We start from the raw sequence: 22,009 nt of genomic DNA on the forward strand, positions 1-22,009 counted from the left end.
TCAGCTAGTCGTCAAACACTGGATGTTGCCACCATCCGGGGACCAAACGATCTAGTTAGAGAATGTCTATTAAAACAACAGCAACAAAACTGATGGCCACCAAGGCACTTCTGACTCACAGGGGCCCTGTAGATGGTTTCGGAGGCTTTGCACATCTTGACAGGAACAGCCTCCTCTTTCTCCCGAGGAAAAGCTGGCAGTGCAGAGGACTAAAATTCTCTGAGAAGTTAAATGATCTTTTTGCAAAAAGCACGAAATCCTGTCCTTGATTCTCCTACATGGCTCCTAGCTGACTTTCACATTTTCTTTTTTTCTGACAGATTTAGGCTATGCCCCAGAAGCCGTTATTAATTCATGCTCATTTCCTTACGGAAAAGGGGAAAGCTTTCCAAGTCTCTTTTGATAGTTTTTTTTTGGGGGGGGCGGGGGTGTGCTAATTGTTTCTACATGTGCGTCTTTAACATTTTTCCCCCAGTTATCTTGGCTCCAGACTGGGAGAGACCAAAAGCAGCACCTATAATACTAGTAGGCCACACTCAAGCTTTCAGGACCCCTGTGGCTACTGAAAAAAAGTAGAATGTGAAACATTGTCTTTGTGAACGACTATGTCACAGTTGACCTTGATGTTCCTGATGGTCTTAAGCCTCCAAGACCAGTGATTTACTCCCTCCCGGTGTTTAAAATTTTGTACAATTCAGATATGTAATTTTTGATAATTCTTCATCGTGACTAGGGGCATCACAAATTAGGAGTTAAAAGCCAGAATCTTGGATCTTGATAGACTTAGAATCTTAGACTGAGATTCTGCCACTTAATAGCTTAGTAATGGTGAGCACTTTTCTTAATGACTGTACGTCTCAAGTTTCCCCATTACAAAATGGCGGGTCACGACAGCACTGCCTTTCAATGTTGGAGTTCTGCAGTCCAGTCGTTCACCACTCGATGACTAACTGACCAAGCTGCTCGAGAGAGAACCGTGAGGGTGCCTGATTCTGGATTTACAATCTCAAAACCCTACAGGCAGTTCCATTTTGACCCATACAGTTCCTACCAGCCATACTTGATGGGACAGCCTCCCCGCCCCACCCCCACCCCGAGATTTCATCAGGTGTAAAGGAGTCTACATGATATGACGGCCTCGTTTGAGCAATCACAAATGGCAGCTACATGCTCAAAAATTAAGTATTGCTTCAGAGTAGAGAATTCAGTAGTAGGGAATTTATCATCTTTCATTTTATATTTTCACTGGGAACTGTTTTTGTTCTGCTGGCCCAGTCATGTGAATTTATAAATTATAAAAAAAAAAATTGTGAGCTTTCAAGTATAGAAGGCTTCAAGTTTTCATTTCTATAATTTTTCTTATCAAGATTTTTATGAGAACAGAGCAATGATTCCCCTTACAGGTGCCATCTAATTTTTTTAATTGTGATTTTAATGGATATATATTTACATATTATACAATGCTTTATATAATTTCATGAAAGCCTTGGACTAAAGGATATAGTTAATGAAGCTGTCTTATGATGAAATAGGGTGCTTTGGTGGCACAGTGGGTTATGCATTGAACTGCTAACCACAGGTCAGCGGCCTGAATCCACCTGCTGCAGTAAAGATGTAAAGTCTTAGAAACCCAAAGGGGGCAGCTCTACTCTGTCCTGCAGGGCCTCTATGAATGGACTCTCCTGCATGGCAGTGGGTGGACAATAAGGCACAGAATCTCTCCAACAATTCTTCCAGAAGTGTTTTGGGATCTGCCTTCTTGAGACTCTCCCTGGGGGCCAAGTCTTCTTGAATTGATGATTTACGGCACCTTGGAAGTATTTTAATCCCAAATCAACCCACCAATGTAAGACTAGGGAGAAGCATTTGTTTCTTTTATGAAGATTAAGAAACACTGGGAAATGGGCCATAGCAATGAAGAACTGGTCCATCGCAGATGCGTCCTTAGCCTATAGATTTCAGAAAGCGTACATGTGCAAGGTGAGGGTTTGGAAACTAATGTTCTTAAAGCTATGCATGTCCATGTGCACCTAGAAAATGGTATGCGTCCCCAGGCATACATATTTCAGTTTGCAGCCTACTTATAGAAGGAGGCCTGGTGGCACTCCCAACCACTCAGAGAGAGAGAGCGATGGGTCGATCTGCTTTGGGAAAGGTTTACATTCTCAGAAACCCTACGTAGCTTGCAACGATAGAGAGCTGACTGGATGGCAGTGTGGTGTTTTGGTTGCTTTGTTTCTGTTTTTCCATTTTGCTAGATTGGGGGGAGTGTCCTATCACAGGGCTTCTGGTGTTCCCTTCCCCTCATTATGGTGCAACCTGGGCAAGAGTCCAGCTACGACAAAACAGTTCTTCAAGTGCCCAACATCACTGTCTAATTTGGGTTAGAGTTTCGTCATCTAAGAAGTGATATGCAGATATTTGAAATTATTATTATAAGGCAAGTATGGAAAGCAAATTTAGGAATAGATTACCTTGCTTGCTTGTTTGCCTACACAATTCCTTTGCGTCTCTGAGAGCACCAAGAGTGCTTGGTCTGACATCTCTACTGATCTTTGAGTTCAAGGGTGTTGAGATCTCATTGGAGATGATTTACCCACTGCCATCGGGTCAATTCCTGTCCACAGAGACTCCTGACATGGGTTCCAAAGCTGTGACTCTTTATGGGAGCAGGAAACATCATTTTTCTCCTGATGAGCAGCTCCCTCCCTATGGTTAGCAGTCCAATGCTTACCCTTGGAGATGATTCGGTAAAAATAAACTTTTATAATCAAGTGTCACCACTGAGGCTGCCAGCTCTAAGGGAAGGACGTGCTTCTGTAAAAGACTGGCTGGCACAAGGAGCCCATGGGTCTTAAAGCAGCCTTTCCGATGCCTGAAAAGCTGTCCATTAAAATGAAAACAAAATATAACACAACCCAAATGCTGAAATAGTAATAATGATAGTCTTGCTCCAATTAGCACAGCCTTGAAAGCATTGGTTCAATAGAAGTTCTCAAGAGGTCCTGAAAGAGCAACATTCATTTGAGGAAAAGTAAATGCTTGGACGTTAGGTAACATTGGGGACCCTCACCTCTTTGAGTTTCCCTTTCCTCACAAGCAAAACCCTTCCCTCCGGGTTGTTGAGAAACTAAATGTGATGTAATATGCCAAGTCCCCAGCACAGTGCCTGTGCTTGGAAGTACACAGCCAAAGAGAGAGCTCTTTTCCTTCGCTCCTTTTTGCCTGGAACTGTATATTCCAATGAAGGAAAGAATAGAGTGCTGTCACACTGTGCTAACGGGAAGTGCAGGAGAGCACAGCGTGGGGCAGGGCGCTGACAGGCACCTAAGGCATGTCTTTGGCAAAGATGTCCTGGAGGAGTGACTGCTGAACTTGAAGTCACACTTGGCTGCAAGGAAGAAGACAGCTGAGGACTAATTATTTATCTGAGCTCATTCATGAGCTTTCAGGAAAGTCATGATCATCTTGCTGGGGAAGAGATGAGAATATTCTCTTTTCCACGTGAACAAAAAGGGTTTTTTCCCCCAAGTATTTTAAAGCCAGAAGAGAGATGTAAAGGCATTTTGAATAATTCTCTTCTCTTTGAGATAAATGCTCAGGAGAAAAAACTAAAGTCCAATGACTTGGACTTGTCTGAGTCAGTTTTAGCAAATTACCGGCGGCCTGCTTGACCCCACGGCATTGGGGGAGGGAGGCATTCTTGACTCACCTGTTACAGATGGAGGCATAAAAGCAACTCCACAGATGATTGGGCATTTCTAATCTTTGATAAAAGAGAGACCAAGAGGAATCTTCCCATATTTGTAGCTAACACGTGCTTATGGCCATTGAGTGGCTTCAGACTCATAGAGAACCCCCGAGTAGAATTGACCTTGGGCGTTTCTAAGACGGTAAATTTTATAGGAGCAGAAGGTTTCAACTGTGTCCTTGCTGGTGGTGTTGAAATGCTGACCTTTAACAGGTAATCTACTGCACAAGCATTGGGTCGGAACCCTGCCTCAAAGAATTTTGTGTTTTTCAATTTCCAGAAAGGCAAACTCAACAATTCCAATCCATAGCAACCCTATAGGACAGGGGAGACCTATCCCTTTGGTTTCTGAGGCTTTAAAGGTTTCCAGGAGTGGACAGTTGCACTTCTCCTGTGGAGTCCCTGGTAGGCTGGACAGCTGTTACAAATTGAACTGCAGTTCACTGCGCTACAAGGGAATATTCCACAGTACAACAGCAGTTTTGACATCCTCAAGGGACTAATGTCTTAGATCTTTTAAAGGTTGAGTTTTGGGACAAAAAGGAATTACAAGGGGCAAGGTGAGTGCTGTACGTATATGAGGTAGGGTTTCCCAACAAAATTCTCTTAACAAAATTCAGCCCTTGTGACCCTCAAAGAATAAGCATTGTCATTGGGGGGGGGGGGAATCCCTTTACAGTTTTTTCTGACCTTTCTCTCACTAAACGTTTTCAATTTTCTTAAAACTTCTTCATAATATATCCCCATGTTCATCCTGTGTCTTTGAAGAGAATCTAATCAAGTTGTTCCTTTCGGAATCCAAAGACGTAGTTGCCACAGTCTACCGAGCTGACATCGCTGCCTTGAATTTCACTGGCGAGGCATATCTCCTCGCCAAGTCAAGGTTTCCGCTGTACCTTTGACTTTGGAAGGCACCTTAATAACACTAAGATTAGTATATTACTGAGGGGACTTGCCTGCAACCAGTCACTGACTTGAGAGGCGAGCTTAAGTGTGTTCGTTTGGAATAAACCTGTGCATTTATGAACTGGAGGCCTAATAGTGATACGTTTTTGCTTACTCTTGTATAGAGAGCGTTTACTCCTACTTAACTCTGGTCTTTTACAAGTTGTCTCAGGATAAACTATAACAAAATGGGAAAGATAACGCCGGGCTTCTAGCATGGATTCTGAGTTTATTAAGATCTGGGTTTGAATCTCTGTTCTGCTTAATCTGCTGACTGCCCTTGGACGTCTCAACCTCTTCATCTATATCTATAGATAGGTGTGTGTGTGTGTGTGTGTGTGTGTGTTATATGCTCTACAACAGAAACAGAATAAAACAAACAAATCTTGTTTGAGAACTTAGAATTAATAAAACTATGTCCAATGACTTGGATTAACTGGCAGAGAAATTAGCTGATAGTGGCCCAAAAAACAATAGGACATGTGTCCTGTTGAGTGACCCATGCGGCTTATTCAACACCCGGGTGTTAATTGGCTCCTTGCCAGGGAGAACATCCTGTTGCCTGGTCCTTCTGTTTCATAGCCACAGCCCAATGAGTGCTGTAAACTTTCTGATGGACATCTTTTGTTCTTTGTGATTAACAGTCAGTGTAGGGAATTATACAAATTAGAGGCTCCGAACTTGTGATGGCGTGAGTTGGTAAAGAGATGGCAATTGGTCAAGAGTTCTGTGATAGTGTCCACTATCTGTCCATGGTAGACAAGACCCATTTGCTAAGGTGTACACATTCTCTTCTTTAAGATTGCAAAATGTTCTCTCCTGCTTTCCTTCTTCCTTCCTTCCTTTCTTTGCTCTCTTCCTTCTTCCTTCCTTCCTTTCCTCCCCTTCTCCCTCATTCTTTTTCTTTTTGCAAGTCAATGGCCTCTAACTACGACTCTCTTCCTCATGAGTAACCAAGTGCCATATGGTCAGATCAATATGTCTACAAACGGTCACTTTCGCAACAGGGTTATTTTGGTGTAAGAAGTTGGTAAATTCTTTTGGAAAGTGCCCGAGATGTAGTGGGGGCTCAGCACATTTTTCCTCTTTGGCAGTGAGCACCACACCTGAGTGCCCGGGAGAGAGAAAAGCAGACGTAGGTTACCGCCATCCCCCGTGGAGGTCACACAGGCTGGCCCGTGGGCTTCTTGCAGGTCGGCTCTGACTCGTGGTGAGCCCATGGGTATCAGTGTAGAACTAGGCTATTTAGGAGTTTCAATGGCTGCTTCTCTGTATGTAGAGTGTCAGACCCTTCTTCTGGTACCTCTGTGCACATGCAAAGTCCAAGTATTTGACTCAATGCCAAGTGCATGAACTCTGTACCACCCAGGAAGGCAGAGGTTATCCAGTGAATGACCATTTCTTTAGCACTAATTGTACATGGAAATAAGTGACCTCATGGTAAGGAAGAATGCCAGGCTTGCAGGAATTCAGAGATATAAACATCAAGTATCTTATTATTCTAGTAAATCAATTGCCCACAGATGATTTCAAACTTGCCATTGATCAAAGACACTTCCGCAGGCCGATGCAGGCTGAGCTAGGGACCGTTGTCTCTCCCAGCTGTAGGTCAACAGTTAGGGGCAGACAGAGCACTCTTTTTACGATAGGCCCACATTCTCACTCACCACTAGATTAGGGTGCTATTCAGTTTCTGAGTCACGATCAGCTGAGTGGGAAAGAACCACCCCTTGTGCAAGTCTATAGTTCGGGGCATCAACAGTTCCGCCCGAGGACCGGTTTGCAGAATAGATATGTTTTTGGTAGCTTGAAGTGACTTCAGGCCAGAGCGGCCCAGGTTTTGCAAGATTTGAAGACTATATACTCGTGGTATTCCTGTCAAGAATATGAGTACATAATTCGGTATGACCCATGTAGGTGAGGTTTCCAGCTGTTTCTGTTTCATTAGATTAATGAGTGATGGTGAACCTGAAACCACAACGAAGGTACTGGCATATCTGAACAGGCTGACATGGGGCCTGAATCAAAGTTCCATGTTGAATTAAGCTAACTTCATATCTACCTTTCTTAATAAACAAATGAATGAATGAATGAATAGCCCTTCTGCTTCTTCCTTGTGAGAATGGTACTGTTCATGTAATGAAGAAGTAGGTAGAAAATTGCCTGGTGCTTTTAGAGAGTGACTTCAGAGAAGACGCTTTGTTGGCAGAAGGTTAGGAAATAGAACTGAGAATGTTAACTCATAGATTCCCAAACTTATTTCATCTACTGCCTCCTTTTGAGGAAAAAAAAATATTCATTGCCCTCCTGGCAATGAAAAAACTTTTGTATATAGTTTAGCCCATCATCCTGGATAAAGTCTAGGGATTCGCTTTTGCCGCCACATCACCCTTGATCATTCTGGGGACTCCTCTCCCCAACTGAGGGGCAGTATCCCTCATTTTGGGAAACATTTCCTTAAGCAATGCTAAAAACTATTGTTAAAAGTTACAGTTAAAACAAATACATACATACATACATACACACACCTATATTAAACCTTTATTCTCCATCTTCACTCCTGAATTAAATATTCGTGTGTTAAGTTTTTATTCAGAGAATTTCCTCTAGTTTCATTTGTAAAGTTGCAACCAAATAAAAAGGCAGATCTCAGCTATAAACATCAACTGTTAGTAAGACAAAGAATGCTGAAATTAGGGCTTAAATTTGTAAAAATAAACTCGCTAGCTATTTTAACTGCTTCAGCGATTACTCAGTGAATTACCTAAGCACTCCCCATTTCAAAGGCTCCAGAGTACAGGCGATTCCATGTTCAGGTCTTCATACGCAAAGGTTCAGTTTTAACATTTCAAAGACTTCAAATAGAAGAGACCTGATCATGAGACCCTACGTCAACAGATTTGCATTGTGTGCTTTAGAAATACTTCCTTAGTCAAGCTGTATCAGGAGATTAGGAATTAACGTGAAACTAAGAATTACTGTGAAGAAAGTTTGTCATTTGACAACTCTGTAAACTTTCCTCCCTCCGCTGAGCTTCCCTTTGATGTGAAGACACATCTTTGTTTTCTTCACCAAGCTCGGGCACAAGGCACATCCGCTTGTACAAAGCCACATACCCTGACTTCAGGAGATGAAATTATTCCTTCAATCATATCTTTTGTCTTAATGTGGAGAGATGTGGCAGTCTAGGGCTGTCCTTATGACGCACAATAAATCCCACTTCACTTAATTCCTGGTGTTCATGACCATCTTTGTTAGAGAGATAGACGGGAAGGTTGAACTTCTACTCTAAAAAGGTGACTTGTTGTTTGAATAGCTGGAAGTTAAAATAGTTCTAAGGGGAGAAAATTCAATATGAGAAGAATAAGATTTACACAACTTTCGTCAGTCCTTCATGCTTCTCCTAAGGCCTCTGGGATGTTTCTCTACACAAGTTTATAACCATTAATTCAGGCTGGTAACCACAGGACATTTAGCGGGAATGGATCTTGCAGATAGATTCCTGCGAATCTGGACCCGCTGGGAGTGAAAGGAGAGAAGGGAGAAAAGAGACAATAGGTGTTGCTGTCCGTTTGCTGGTATGTGGCTGAGGGGTCCGCGTATTCTGTTAATCCCAGAGCCCTTCCTCAATGAGGATTCTGGGACTTTGACTCCCTGCCTCTGGACACATCGTCAGAAAAGGATGACACACTTAGCAAAGTAGAGGGTCAACCGAACAGAAGGAAACCTTCAACACAGTGCCCGGCAAGCCAGATCTCATTCTGTGGCCAACAGCAGCACCGACAGTTACCAAGGCCCGTAAGGGAGGAGCCCTGAGAATTGAACTGGGGAAGGAGATCGCATCTGCCCTGGGATCCTTGCAGAGGAAGTCCCTGAATGCTAGAGGTTTACACGTGCAGTTCTAGGGAACCGGAACATCTGGGCGGTGGAGGTGACTGGGTGAGAAGGCTGGATTCTACAGATGGAGTCGAGCAGCTTTACAGACAAGCCTAAAATTATGTCTGCTTCTGTTTCCTAAGGCAGATCAAGGATAACTGCGCTCAGTTTTGGAATAAATGAAAGGTCCAAGAACTGAGGTTATATTATGTCACCGTGGGCTTCTTTGCAACCCGGAGATGAAATGAGCAACGCGACCGACTGTCGTTACCGTTACTGGCCCGCTGCTTGATGGTTAGCATCTGCTCTCCAGACAGCTTGGCTTTCTTCATTGCTGACGTGGCTCTGGGACATCCTGACAAACTGGGGGCAACAAGAAATGCAATGTCCATTAGTCACAAGTCTCAGGAGAGCCCAGAGTTCTGCAGAAAGTACGGTTATAAACAAAGCACGGCAACAACATTGTTTTATTAGACCTGTTGCCCATTAAAGATTAGCTGAAAACGGAAACAACAACAAAGCAAAGACCGTTGTATATCTATTTCGTATGCCCAGTTATGCATACGCCAAGATGAAAGGATGGGTGTGGGTGTGTCATGTGTATGTTGGTATCTTCATATACGTCCCCCTGGATGACACGTATGACAATGATTAGAATGAAGTCAGTGGACACGGGAACCTTGGACAGGCAGGCATCTTACTATTCACTCTGTACCGTCTAGAACTATAGAGAATTTTATGGTGTGACTGGATTTCTTAAAAATGATTTTATTATAGAAAATGTCAAACACTGACAAATGTTGACTTTAAAGCAAATAATTTCAAATTTATCTCAAAGTAGAAAACAGAATAATGCACCCATCATGGAGAATCATGTTTCATCTGTCTTTCTCATTTCCCGCAGTACAGTAAGTAGAAGTTTCAGAAGTAAAAACCAGAAACTATCTCTCATTATCTCAGCTAACATTTTAAAACTAATTTGCAAATGCCATCAAATATACAGTCTGTCTTCAAATACCTCAATTGCTTCATAACTTCTGAGTGGTTGGTTAGTTCAATGTTATGTGCTCCTATACAGACACAGTGTCCACAGCCCACCCCATTCAAGGGGGTTTTCTATGAGTTGGTACCAGCTCAATACCAGTGGGTGTGAGAGGTGCAGTGGGTGCTAGCCATCTCACACTCAGGGTAATGCAGGCAGATTATATAATGATTAGAAACATCTCTGTAATGCCTCCATTCATATAACGAGATTTGAAAAACATCTCTTTAGACAAATTTTTGTAAAGAGATGTTTTGGGGAAAAGTATATCTTTGTAGAAGAAGTTTTACTATTTTTCCCCATAATTTTCACTGAAGCCTAAGTTGTCTTTTTAACATGACATTTGTGTCTAATATCTCTATTGCAATCTATGTATCATGTTAAATGATCATATTTGTGACATTTCTTGTGGTGGTGGATTGCATTTTCTGATGTTGTTTCCAGAGCAGTGCACGTGCAACCATGGAATCAACTGTAAAATATGTTAGCATGGGAAAAGAGGCCACGGAGATTGTAACCACACAAACTCCTCAGGAACAGCCACCAGCAAACCCAGTCCCAGTGCCCTCTCCCATCGTCAGTGTTGATCGCCAAGGACTAGAGAGACATGCCAGGAACCAGGCAAACCTTCGGGAGCTCACTGGTGGGCTGGCATGAAGAGAACAGGGCAGGAGCTGCAGAGTGTTGCTCTCACACCCACCCTGCCCGCAACTCCAAGCACTGGGGCAGAAATCCTCAGGGATCAAGTCGTGTTCCTCGTGGTGGTTTCGTGTGCACACTTCATGTTGTTATGGTCAGCCAGTTCAGGTTATCATTCCTGGTATGGCTTTTACTCAGTTTCACGTGTGGTTTTGTTTTGCTTTATTTTTTTGGAATCACTGTTTTCCCGTGAATTACTTTTCTCCTCAGGGTACAAGCTGTGCTCTCAGGCAAGACTGATATAGAAGGCAAGCCCTCATGCAAATCGATTTCACTGAGGAGGCCAGGCACCCAACATTGCAGTCACACCTCACTCCACAAGGCCCGTTCACTGGGTCACAAGCAATGTGTTTGTGTTTTGTTGTTGTTTGACAGAATACATCTGCATACATCTATTTTGCATTACAAATAAGTAATCCATTTGAAGGTCTGTGTATAGAGACGGTATAGATGATCTAGAACCAGTCCCATAGATTGTGAGTGAGAAGGTCAGATGCTAGTGAAGAAGATACAGCAACACACTCTTTCATGGCTCGTGGTGGGGATCTTGGGCGACGAAGAAAATGTCCCGGAAAAGGAACCACTCACTACCGTCTAGTTAATTCCAACTCACAGTGACCTTCGAAAGCAGAGTAGAACTGCCCTTGGGGGTTTCCAAGACTGTCAATCTTTACGGGAGCAGAAGCCTCATCTTTCTCCCATGGAATGGCTGATGGTTTCAACCTGCGGACCTTTCAGTTATCAGCCCGATGTGCAATACACTAAACCGCCTGGGGGCCTTGAGAAAGGCAGTGAGCATAATTGTAATGGGCTTGGAAGCTAAGGAAAACCCTCTCATGCTCAGAAACAGAAACATGCAGCTGTCACGTTCTTGAACTTCAGCAGGAAGAGTCCCATAGGAAGCGCAATGTGAGAAGGTCTCTGTGGATGAATTTGTGTTGCGGCTCCTGGGGCTCTTACGAAGGACAGTAATGGCTGAAATGAAGACGGCGCTACTTTCTGACTGTATCTACTATAGCTTTGCTCAAGTGTAATTATTCAAAACGTACGGGGAAGCCAACTCAGCCTGTTTTGCTTTAACCCCCTCTGACCATTCTTATTTGTAGTATCTAGCAAATTCTATCACATGCGGTTACGAATCACTTCAAAGTGGATGGAAAAATGAACAGTATAGACAACCAAGGCCAGAATTCTGAGCCAAGTTCACCCGAACATTCCAGAGGCCTGTCTGCCGTTTCCAGGGGTCACCCATAGGGTTAGCACAATGCTGGGTGTAGAGCACTGTTTCTTGAACTCAAATGTTCGCTGTCAGGGCGTCAACAGTGACTCAACAGGACAAGGTAGAACTGCCCCCATGGGCTTCCTAGATGGCAAGCCTTTCTGGGCGTTTTTCTCCCATGGTGCACCGGGTTGTTTCAAACTGCTGACTTTGTAGTTAGCAGCCCATCTTGTAACCAGAGCTCCTGAGGACACTGATATCTCCCCTAATTATCTCTTTAGTGGGATCTTTGACCTAGTCTCTCTCCCTTCAAATTAATCCCACAAACTGCTGTGAAAAAATGCCCCAGAGGCTGAGCCTGGATGATGCTATCCCTTAATGCTGCTAGAAGACCTTCCACCGGGCTTCTCCCAGACTGTCTGTCTCCCAAAAAGATGCCACTTGACTGGGTAGGGTGATCGCTTCTTCTACTATTTCTCCCAAAGAACCTAACTCACTACCATTGAGCCAGAGGTCAGCCAAGTGACTCTTAACCACCAGTCTGGCAAATGTCCACCATGCTCATTGTTTTTATTTGCTTTCCTTGTTCCTGCCCACCTCCATGCGACCCTTCAACATTTCCTCATATGTTTGTATGCAAGCCAGAATACATCCTGCTTCAGGAAACTTCCCTGACCTGAACCCTATGATGATGTCTTCTTTCTTGTGCATCCTAGGACTCTCCTCGTGTGTAGCTCTCATTTGACACCTACAGTTTTGCATCACTTGTTATCTTTTTATGGAATTCCCATATCTTTAAGGATTATCCATCAAAATATATAGTACGTTGTCAGGTACTTATAGATATTACTGGAAATTTTGTTGATGGAATTTTAGTGAAAATATAAACAAATAGAAAATGAATGGATTCACTCTAGAGATTCTACTGAAAACTTAATTTATGATGATTATCAGGAATAGGAAGAAAGTGGAAAGGGGGAGTTTTTTTAATTAGTGTGCTGTTCATAATGGTAGGATAATTTGGAAAAGGAGATCGATCACGGTTGCATGACTTAAAGAGTACAATTAACGCTACTGAATTGTACAGGTAGAAATTATTGAATTGCTGTTTTACTCTATATATTTCTACCACAGTTAAAAAGCAAACAATGTGATGACCTTCGGTGAGCTACCTTTCCCCGTTTTCTCACACTCCAACTTCTTTGGGCCCTCATAGCTTTTTGTGCTTGTTCTTTAAATAAATCTTGCTAGAGACTTTTTAAAGGAATGGTTAGACAATGTCCTTTTACCAGACTCTAAGTCCTTTAGGGCAGACTCCATATTCCTTTGCCTATACTAGTTTTTCAATGATTGCCAATTACTGAGGCAGCCATGGCAGAGCGTATTAATCCCGCTAACAGCTAGTTAATGGTAAAGCCAAGAGTAGGACCCCATTTCACTGTCTGCTTGTTCACTTCTCTCCTCAGTGGTTCTCTTTATATAAAAATTACTAAGTTAAGCAAGTGGGTAGAAGCTGAGTCCTAGAGTCAGTTAATCTTAGCTTATATTTTAAGTGCTTGGAACACCAGAAGAAGGAACAAATTTGTCTTGTAGGAAATAGAACCTCCTTAGAAATGTAAATGGTGACGTCTTGCTTACTTTGGATCTATTAGCAGGAGGGATCAAAGGCCCTGGTAAAGGCACCATGCTTGGTAGGGCAGAGAGTCAGGAAAAATGGGTATACCCTCAAAGAAGTGGATTGACAGAGCTTCAACGTCTTCCATTACTAAATGGGGGTTGTACTCAGTGTCCCCTAACACCAATACCCTCAAACATAGCAAAGGGGAAGATGGCACAGAATAGGCCAAAGTTCCTTTCTGTTGTACAAACACATTGCAGCATATTTAATCAATGGACCCGTGACAGCTGCTGTTCCCGGCTTTCCTATGTATTCTTTAATTTAATCCTTAGAATATAGCCTCCCTGGGTAGTTGTGTGTGTGTGTGAGTGTGTGTGTGTGTGTGTGTGTGTGTGTGAGAGAGAGAGAGAGAGAGAGAGAGAGAGAGAGAGAGAGAGAGAACTGACATTTTTGAAGGGCTAAATACCTGTAATTAAAATTCAGTGTCACTTGCAAGTGTTAAAAATATTAGAGGCACCTAATGTTATAATATCCACCCTACAACAGTGGAGACCTACCCACAGAGCCTTACAGAGGCTGGGCAGGTGTGGCAGGAGAGTGGGACTATACCCACAGAGGATATTTGTATATGTCTAGTTATCTTTCTGCAAATATTTCCTCAAATATGGTGGGGCATCCGGGGGGCAAAGTTATGAACACTTCTTAGACATAACCAAACACCTTGAAGAATGAGTTTTGAGGCCTGCGAAATCAGGACCACAGTCTCAGGGGACCCCAAGGTCAATTGGAATAACATAGTTGAGAGGCAATTCTACCTATTACTTTGGTGAATAGTGACTGGAATCTGCAAAGCTCATGAGTAGCCAGCCATCTAAAGTGAAACTACAGGTCACTCCTTGTCCAGAAAAAAGAAAGAAGAGTGACAAGAATGAAAAGATATATGGAAAGAATTTGTCCAATGGACTAAGAGACCACATCAATATCAGTCTCCACAACCTGGAGGCCAGAGGACCTGGACGGGGCCAGAGCGCCACTACCACTTGCTCTGGAAAGGATCACATCGGAAGATCCTCGATCATGTGGGAGGACAATGTACAACAGGATTCAAAATAATAAAAAAGAGCAGACTTACTGGTTGAAGAGAGATGGGTGAGAAGCTCAAACCATGGCCTTCCAGGAAGGGAACCTAACTAACTTCCATGTCAGAATAAGCGACTCTTTAAGATCAAAAGGAAAGTGTGTAAACAGGAAGCACTAAAGGAGGTGGGATGTGGTGGGTTGGAATGGATGAGTTGAAACAAAACGTGTATGAATCATCGATGCATGCAAACCCGACAATCCCCTTCAAGAAGGTCACGACCAGACTTTTAAAAAAAGCTTCAACATTTCCCATTACTAACAGGATTGTTATGAATTGAAGTGGATTCCATGTCCCTACCTCCATGACCCTCCCTAAGCATCACGGTGCTTGTCTGGAAAGTTGAGTTAAAAATAGTGCTCGCCTTGTGGCTGTATTTTTAGGAGTGGAAAAACATAAAGGAAGCTAAACAACAACAGCCACCTGGAGAGCCATGCCTGAATCTGCTCCCTGAACTGTCCCCTGCTCACAGACAAGAGGGAAGTTTCCTTCTGTTGAAGGACACACAGATGGGCTCAGGGGCGGTCGAAGCCTAGCGCTGGGCACAGGTTGAAAGCTTGTGCCAAGCTCTGTGCTGTCTGCTTTTGTGGAGTTGGGCTCCTTGAGGTGTTTGCTTCGTGAACCTTCCCTGTTGGAAAAAGCAGGTCTGATTTCACAGTTGTTCCTGTCCTGCCCCCCACGCTGACTCACGCCACAGCTGACTCTCGTTGGCCCTGCACTGTACTATGGCTGTTATAGTTTGTAATCATAGGTGGCTTCCAATTTAATGACTTTCTCCTCTAATGCCCTATAAGCACCATGAGAGTAGGGACCAAATCTATACCTAAAAAAAACACCAAAACTGTCTATACCTCATAGCTCAGAAAATATCTGATCTCCCCGCCCCACACACTTTCCTTGCCACTAAGTTGATTCTGATGGATGGAAACTCTACACGTGTCAGAGTAGAACTGTGCTCAGAGTTTTCCATGACATGTCTGTGCTCAGATTTTGGAAAAATAATTTCCTTCGTCTTTCTTCAGAGGCATGACCTCCCACCGTCAAGCTTTCGGGTAGCAGCCAAGGCCATTACTGTCTGCTTCACGCAGGTGGTCCACCTGGAACGTAGTGAACACATAGGACATTTGTTGATGGCCAAAACTATGAGTAAAGGGCGGTCGGGGGGTGCTTCTTGCCTAGAGGCGGTTAGAAAACAGAAGATGAGTGTTTTCTGGGTGCTCTCTGGATCTAACACTGAGAAGGAAAGCAGAGAGGAAATTCACACACCTTTGCATTATTTCTTTAAATTCTCCTAAAGACCATGTGTGCTCCACTCAGCCCACTCTGCTCTCAAACAGCCTCACTACTGCCCCGAGGCACGAGACATGGTGTCCAGGCTAGCCTACAAAGGCATGAGACATGGTGTCCAGGCTAGCCTACACACGATTTCTCGCCCATTTCTACTTCTCACATATTATCTTTTCAGCTTTCTTTGTTTGTCTTTGGTTATCTTCCAAGTTTTCCCTGCTTCCTCTTAGCCTGTCAGCCTTTGGTCCCATTCCTTGTTCCTTGTGTGATTCCATGTGCGCATGTACACCACACGCAAACGTGGCATCCTCCGCTGTAGAGGGTACTGTGCGTCATACTTCCCTGGTACCAGTGCACTGAACCCTGTAATGCATCCTACCAGGCTACGCGGGGTAGTTTGTTCTTTAAAGAGAGAGAGAAGAAAAGACAAGAGCAAGTTAGGACTTTGATGGGTGAAGTCCGATGGTAAAAATTCAGCATTATCCATTTCTGTTACATGACTAGGAGACCCCTGGTGTCGGAATGGTTACGCCCTTGGCAGCTAACTGAAACGTCAGCAGCTTGAACCCTCCGGCTGCTCTGCTGGAGAAACATGAGGCTTTTAAGCCTGTGAGGAATCACAGTCTCAGAAACGCACAGGGCAGCTCCACCCCGTCCTGCAAGATGTCCAAGCACGAGGAGCAAACCAATGGTAGTGAGTTTTGTTTTGTTTTGTTTTAATGTATCACTTAAGTAGTAGATGGTTTTGGGTGGACCCTAAAGGGGGCAGAGGGCGGGGGGCGGGACGTCGATGACGATTCTTTACTAAGCATTATCCATTATAGAAAAAAATTCTAGAAGCAGATGGCAAAATGGGGGGAAACCCCGCTTCTGTGGCATTGGAGTGATCCTAGCAGCCACAGCAATGGGCTCCAAGGTAAGAACGCTGCCAGGATGGTGCGGGCCTCGGCAGGGTTGAGTTGTGTGGTCTGTGCGGTAGCCTTGAGTTGGAAATGGTTGGAGGGCACCTAACAAGAACAATAACGCTGGCTTAGTCTGTGATTTGTCCTTAGGTATCTTGCGGCCTGGAGAAGCTTCTGGTCTTGGGAAGTCCCTGAAAGGGGGCGGAGGGAGAAACCTTTCTAAGCAAGAATTGTTGCATATATCTCCTCTTCTCCATCTATGTTGTGAAGCTAACGGGGAAATATGGCCTCGGGGAGGAAGTGCTATACGAGAAGCAGCCAAGGACTGGCCTAAATCACTCTTTCACAATGAAAACCCCAGCCAAGAATATTGCTTAGAGAGATGCCAACACCAAGTCTTACACAATATGGGCATACACCGTGCAGCCTTCTGTTCCTTTTGTTCGGTTTCAAAGAATCCTTGACCACACATTTTTGGGTGGCTTAGCTTCTTCCTTTCAACCAAGCCCAGCAGTGAAGAGACAGCTCAGAGAAAACAGCCCAGAGACCTGCTCCTTAGTCTCAGCGCAGAGTGTTAGCCCAGCACTGCCCCTTGTGGCCCCCAGTTCTTCATGGGAGCGAGTGACCCGCAGTCTCTGAAGGTCCACCCACTGGAGGTGTTCATTTCTCATCACCTTCTGAACCAGCAGCTCAGAGTTACCTGTGAGCTCAGACACTCACATTTCCATGGACTACTTGCTAAAGATACCAACTGAGAGCAATGTCACTCTATCTTTGATTTCACTCTGTTGGCTTTTGTTATTTAAATACTGGAAGCAGAAATGTGGTTTCCATTGTGAGAAGGGCCTGGCAAAGACAAATGCCAAGATGGATACTTATTTCACTCCCATTGAAAAAGCCACATTTATGAATGCTTTGCTGTTGGAAACTGGCTTCAGTGTGTGCATTTAGAGGGTCACATATATTAGGCATCTCTACCGGGAATTCCCCTGTTTTGGAAATAACAGCCGGAGGTGAGTTACATTTCACTACATGAGGAGAAGGTCATGAAGAGACATGTTCAATAACAAATAATCTATCAGAAGCAAATTAAATGAAGTATATCCATATCCTGGTGGCACAGTGGTTACGAGAGCTGGTTTGCTAACTGTACAAGGTCAGCAGTTCGAAACTACCAGTTGATCTATGGGAGAAAGATGGGACTTTCCACTCCTGAAAAGAGGTACAGTCTCGGAAGCCCACAGGGGCTGTTCTACCCTGTCCTGTAGGGTCACTATGAGTCGGCATTGACCTGATAGTGGTGATTTAAAATATCCATAGGTCACTAGACTAGGGTTTTCCAACTTAAATGTTCCCAGAAGAGCCTAAAAATGATGTAAAATGGATGTATCTAGATAGCAACTTCGCAGTTGGGGATGGTCTTATAGCACTTCGCTTAGTTTCCATGAATCAAACTTCCAGTTGGGATGAGAAGGACCAGTATGTGCAGGAGCCCTCCAAGTCTAGGTACTTGGGATAAAGTGAGGCTTCTTCCTAACACACGGGTCAGACTGCATTTCTGTTCACCGTTTATGCTGAGAGCCCTGGTGGTGTCGTGGTTGTGTGCTGGGCTGTGAGCCGCATGGTTGACAGTTCGAAACCTCCAGCAGCAGTTCAGGAGAAAGACTTGCTTTGTACTCCAGCAAACAGTTAAGAGTCTCGGGGAAACCCACAGGGGGTCTCTATGAATCAAGCATTGAGTATGAATTCTTACAAGTCTGTTAGCCAGAATGCTTCTGGGAGGTTGTACGCCTCTCTCCTTACCTTGCTTTCTCTCACAGCTTGCTCAAACAAATATCCAATATCCATAGATGAACAAGATTGGGATTACCACAACAGGGTTTATGGATCTCAAAATTGCTTCAAACATACTGCCTCTGCATGGATTCGAACTTCAGGACTCTATAGGGTAGGGTACAACTGCTTGTGTGGGCTTCAGAGACTGTAGCTTTGTACAAGAGTAGATAGACTCTTCTTTCTCCCATTGAGCAGGCTGGAGGTTTCAAAATGGTGACCAATGAGTAACAACTTTGCCAGGGATTATGAAGGCATGTTTTTAAAATTTCAATCATCTCTGACTTTTCCTTGTAAGATTTTTTCCTTGCAAGTTCCTGAATTTTCTGTACCTAAAACCTGTGAACATTTCCTCCCCTCGAGCCTTTTGGTGACTCCCCTTTAGGTGCTGTCTAGCCCAAGCTCCTTCCATTCTTCCCTTTAACGTTAATAGAGACTGTCGTTTACTCTTTGACCAGAGAAGAGAAAAGAAAGCTATGACGTGAATTCTCAAGTAGAGGAACCACACGCAGGGTTTCCGACACAATCTTTAAGGGACCAGACAGCCTCGTCTCGCTTCTGGGCTTCTTAAGAACATCCTACCTTTATATTTGCAGTTCAGTGTTTACCATGGAAGTTCAACCAGGATTTGGCAGCAGGTACTAATAAAGGAGTCTTAAATTTACAGCGGGCCCCCTGCTATTATGTAGGTACTGACTCACAGCGACCCTGTGCAGAATTTTACAGGAGTAAATGAGACACTACATTAGGAAGCAAAGGTTAGCTCAAAGAAGCATGCATTTTATTTAAACATCTTTGTGTTCAGTTCTGCCTTTCCAATGCCGTGAGGAAATCGCCAGTGCTAGGCCAAATTTGAAGGTAAATCTTGTTACAGGGCCCTAACCCAGACAGCTTAGTTTCAAGTTGCCAAAATTCTTTTCAAGGAGAGGAAGCACTGCCACCTGGTGGTGGCGCTTTGTTTCCTGGGCCTCTGCTCTCTGCACAGACTGCACTTTGGAAGGCTGGCGGGCAGAGCCGGAGTCCCTTAGGGAAAAGTCTATGCAATGAGGCAAACATCGGGGATGGTCTTCGTGGAGTGCGAAAGTGCTTTCTGAAGACCATGAGCCAGCATGACATTATACAAACAACCTTCTTCTCTAATTAAAACCGCATTGTTTCCGAGCTTAGTTTTGAAAAGTCACAGTTGTTGTGGCAGTAGCTAGTTCTGGGCAGCAAATAGTTAACTGATCCCTCCACCAGTTTACCCCTGAGCTCCAGACTGCTAGGCACCAGGCACCGGCACACAGAATTCCAAATTAAGGTTAAAGGCAAAACCTCTAGGCGGGTTTCAGAAACAGATTTTAGAGGCTCCCAAATAGCTATCATGACGTTAGCCTAAAAGGAACTTTCTCTGGACTTACATTATATCTGAAAATACCTAAAAAAGCAACAATATCCAGGGAGAGGTAGTAAAATGATATTTGGGGGATGTGTGGTCATTCAGAAGGAAGATAAGTGAATCTGGGAGAATGTAGGGATGTGGGTGTAGAAACCAGAGTGTCAGGAGGTAAGGGCTGACGTCTGCTTCCATTCCCAGTCCCTCAGTTGTTGGGTGGAAAAGGAATCTGAGGCTCAGGGAACTCCCCTTTAACCCATCCAGATGCAAACAGCTCTCTTGACACTATTTTTTTCTTGTATGTGGCTTTCTTTTTATGATCTATTAATTTATCATACTATTTATTCACACTTGCAATTGCTATGAGTCAGAATAACCAAAGGTCACCAGGTACTGGAGCTTTCAGTTCTAGAGTCCCAGAGGATGTGGTGGGATGTGTGTGTGGGGGGGTGGGGGTGAGAAAAGGGGTGGGGATGGGGTGAGGTGCTCACAGCTGGGGGCTGGTTGAGTGGTTGAGAGTCCAAAGGTTGGATGTTTGAATTCACCTCGCTGCTCCTCCAGAGAAAGGCTGGCAGATCTACTTCCCTCAAATCAGTCATTGAAAACTTATGAAGCACAGCTCTCTTAGGACATAATGGGTTGTCATGGTGGGCTGGTAATTTCCAACCGCTGACCTTACAGTTAGCATCGCAAGGTGTAACTCACTATGATGCCAGTGCTCACAAAATATGTATTTATATTTCTGTTCTATGCAAGGTGGCGCTGTTGGGTAAACCTTGGACTGCTAACTGTAAGGTTGGTAGTTCAAACCCACTAGTTGATCCTCTGTAGAAAGATGAGGTTCTCTGCTCCCATAAAGATGGACGATAGTGTATAAATGATCAGTTTACCGATAAAGTACGAGGTGTTTTAATATTATTAATTTTATGACATATCATTAATTTATGATGTGTGAGATCATTTTTATCCACAAATGAACACAGAGGTACAGTAACTGACAACAACCGCTTCTGTACTGAGTGTAGATGAGCGCTCTTGCACAGCCTACCCTTGGCCTCCCCCGTCTACCCTTCATTCAAGGCACAGAGTGGGTCAGAGTGGACCACCTAGAACAAGTCACCACCAAGGCTGTTTTGAGGTAGAAATCATGGGATGACCTTGAAGGAGCCTTTCCCAGGGGGCCCACAGTCAGCATAGCCGCTCCAGGCCTGCCCCCACCCCTGCCTCCCTACCTTAAAGACTGTAAACATCCTTGCTTGCTGGGGGTGGAGCGTGGTGGAGACTGTGAGAACTGCACCCTGACTCTGCTGGCCGCTCCAGAGTTGGAACACTGCACCTCCATAAAGAACATTCCCATGAATAATACAGTCTGTCTCTCCCAGAGTGACTTGGTCAGTTCTTTGGGCTCTAGATCTCTAGGAATCGGAAAGGATCTGTTTAGGGCATCTCTTATACTTTTTACTTCACAGTTGCAGCAGATTTAAAATTTGTCCCACGGGACTCCAGAGAAGGGAGTAGAGTAGTTGCCCCTGGGTTCCATGATATTCCTGAATCCGATCATTTCTTGGATTCATTCCTCTGTAAGTACAGAGAAATGCCTGTGTAGACTCTTCCAAATCCAAGAGCCAGAGCTTGGCTTTTTAATTTTATTTTTTAAGCATCCCCTTGCCCGGCAAGGTGCCCTGGAGGTTCCCAGAGAGGAAGGAGTGTTTGAGGACACAGTCTGAAATGGCAGAGATGCCAGGGAGAAAGGGGTCGCTATCATACCTACGGGGTCCCTGAGTGGGCATCAACGTGATGGCAGTGAGAGCGAGGGAGGAAGATCATAGCTACGAGTGATCCTAGTGCTTCGCAGCCGCACTTAGGGAAAGCTGTGCCGTGACCCGATAGGAGAGCAGACCCGCTCTGGGGGTTCCCAAGGCTGCCGTGGGAGTGCACAGTCTCATCTCTTCATTTCTGTGGCATGCTGGTGGTTTCCTGCTGCTGACCTTCGGCTTGGTAGCCCAATGTGTGACCAGTGGCCCACAGGGCTTCTCTGTCGTGGGCATTGGATTAGCACTTGGTGAATGAATGGGAAGTCAAGGACAAGGGAGAGTGGACGGCTTTGCAAATAGCTGTCTATTTCTTCTTTCCCCTTGCAATTCAGTCTGTTGATGGAATTAAGGGCAAAGGGGACTTTTGTGAGGAATTTGGGATCCTAGCCATGAAGTATCCCTTTATTCACTGGGGTAATCCTTCTCTGCAATCACGAGAGGTCTGTAAATGACCCTGGCTATAAGGGAAATGGAAAATGAGGAGAAAACGGAGGAGCAGAAGTGTTTAGA

The 22,009-nt window shown here is 44.3% G+C and overlaps 1 protein-coding gene across 5 annotated transcripts in view; it reads right to left on the bottom strand.

The window, feature by feature from the left end:
- Positions 1-22,009, bottom strand: part of MYT1L (myelin transcription factor 1 like) — a 286,534-nt gene that overhangs the window by 18,678 nt on the left and 245,847 nt on the right. For all 5 annotated transcript variants that reach the window (XM_075555669.1, XM_075555668.1, XM_075555667.1 and 2 more), the window contains exon 18: positions 8,844-8,935. In XM_075555669.1, the coding sequence (XP_075411784.1) occupies positions 8,844-8,935 (92 nt within the window). The remainder of the gene's footprint in view (positions 1-8,843; positions 8,936-22,009) is intronic.

Source organism: Tenrec ecaudatus, chromosome 8, assembly GCF_050624435.1.
Source record: "Tenrec ecaudatus isolate mTenEca1 chromosome 8, mTenEca1.hap1, whole genome shotgun sequence".
Lineage (NCBI taxonomy): Eukaryota > Metazoa > Chordata > Mammalia > Afrosoricida > Tenrecidae > Tenrec > Tenrec ecaudatus.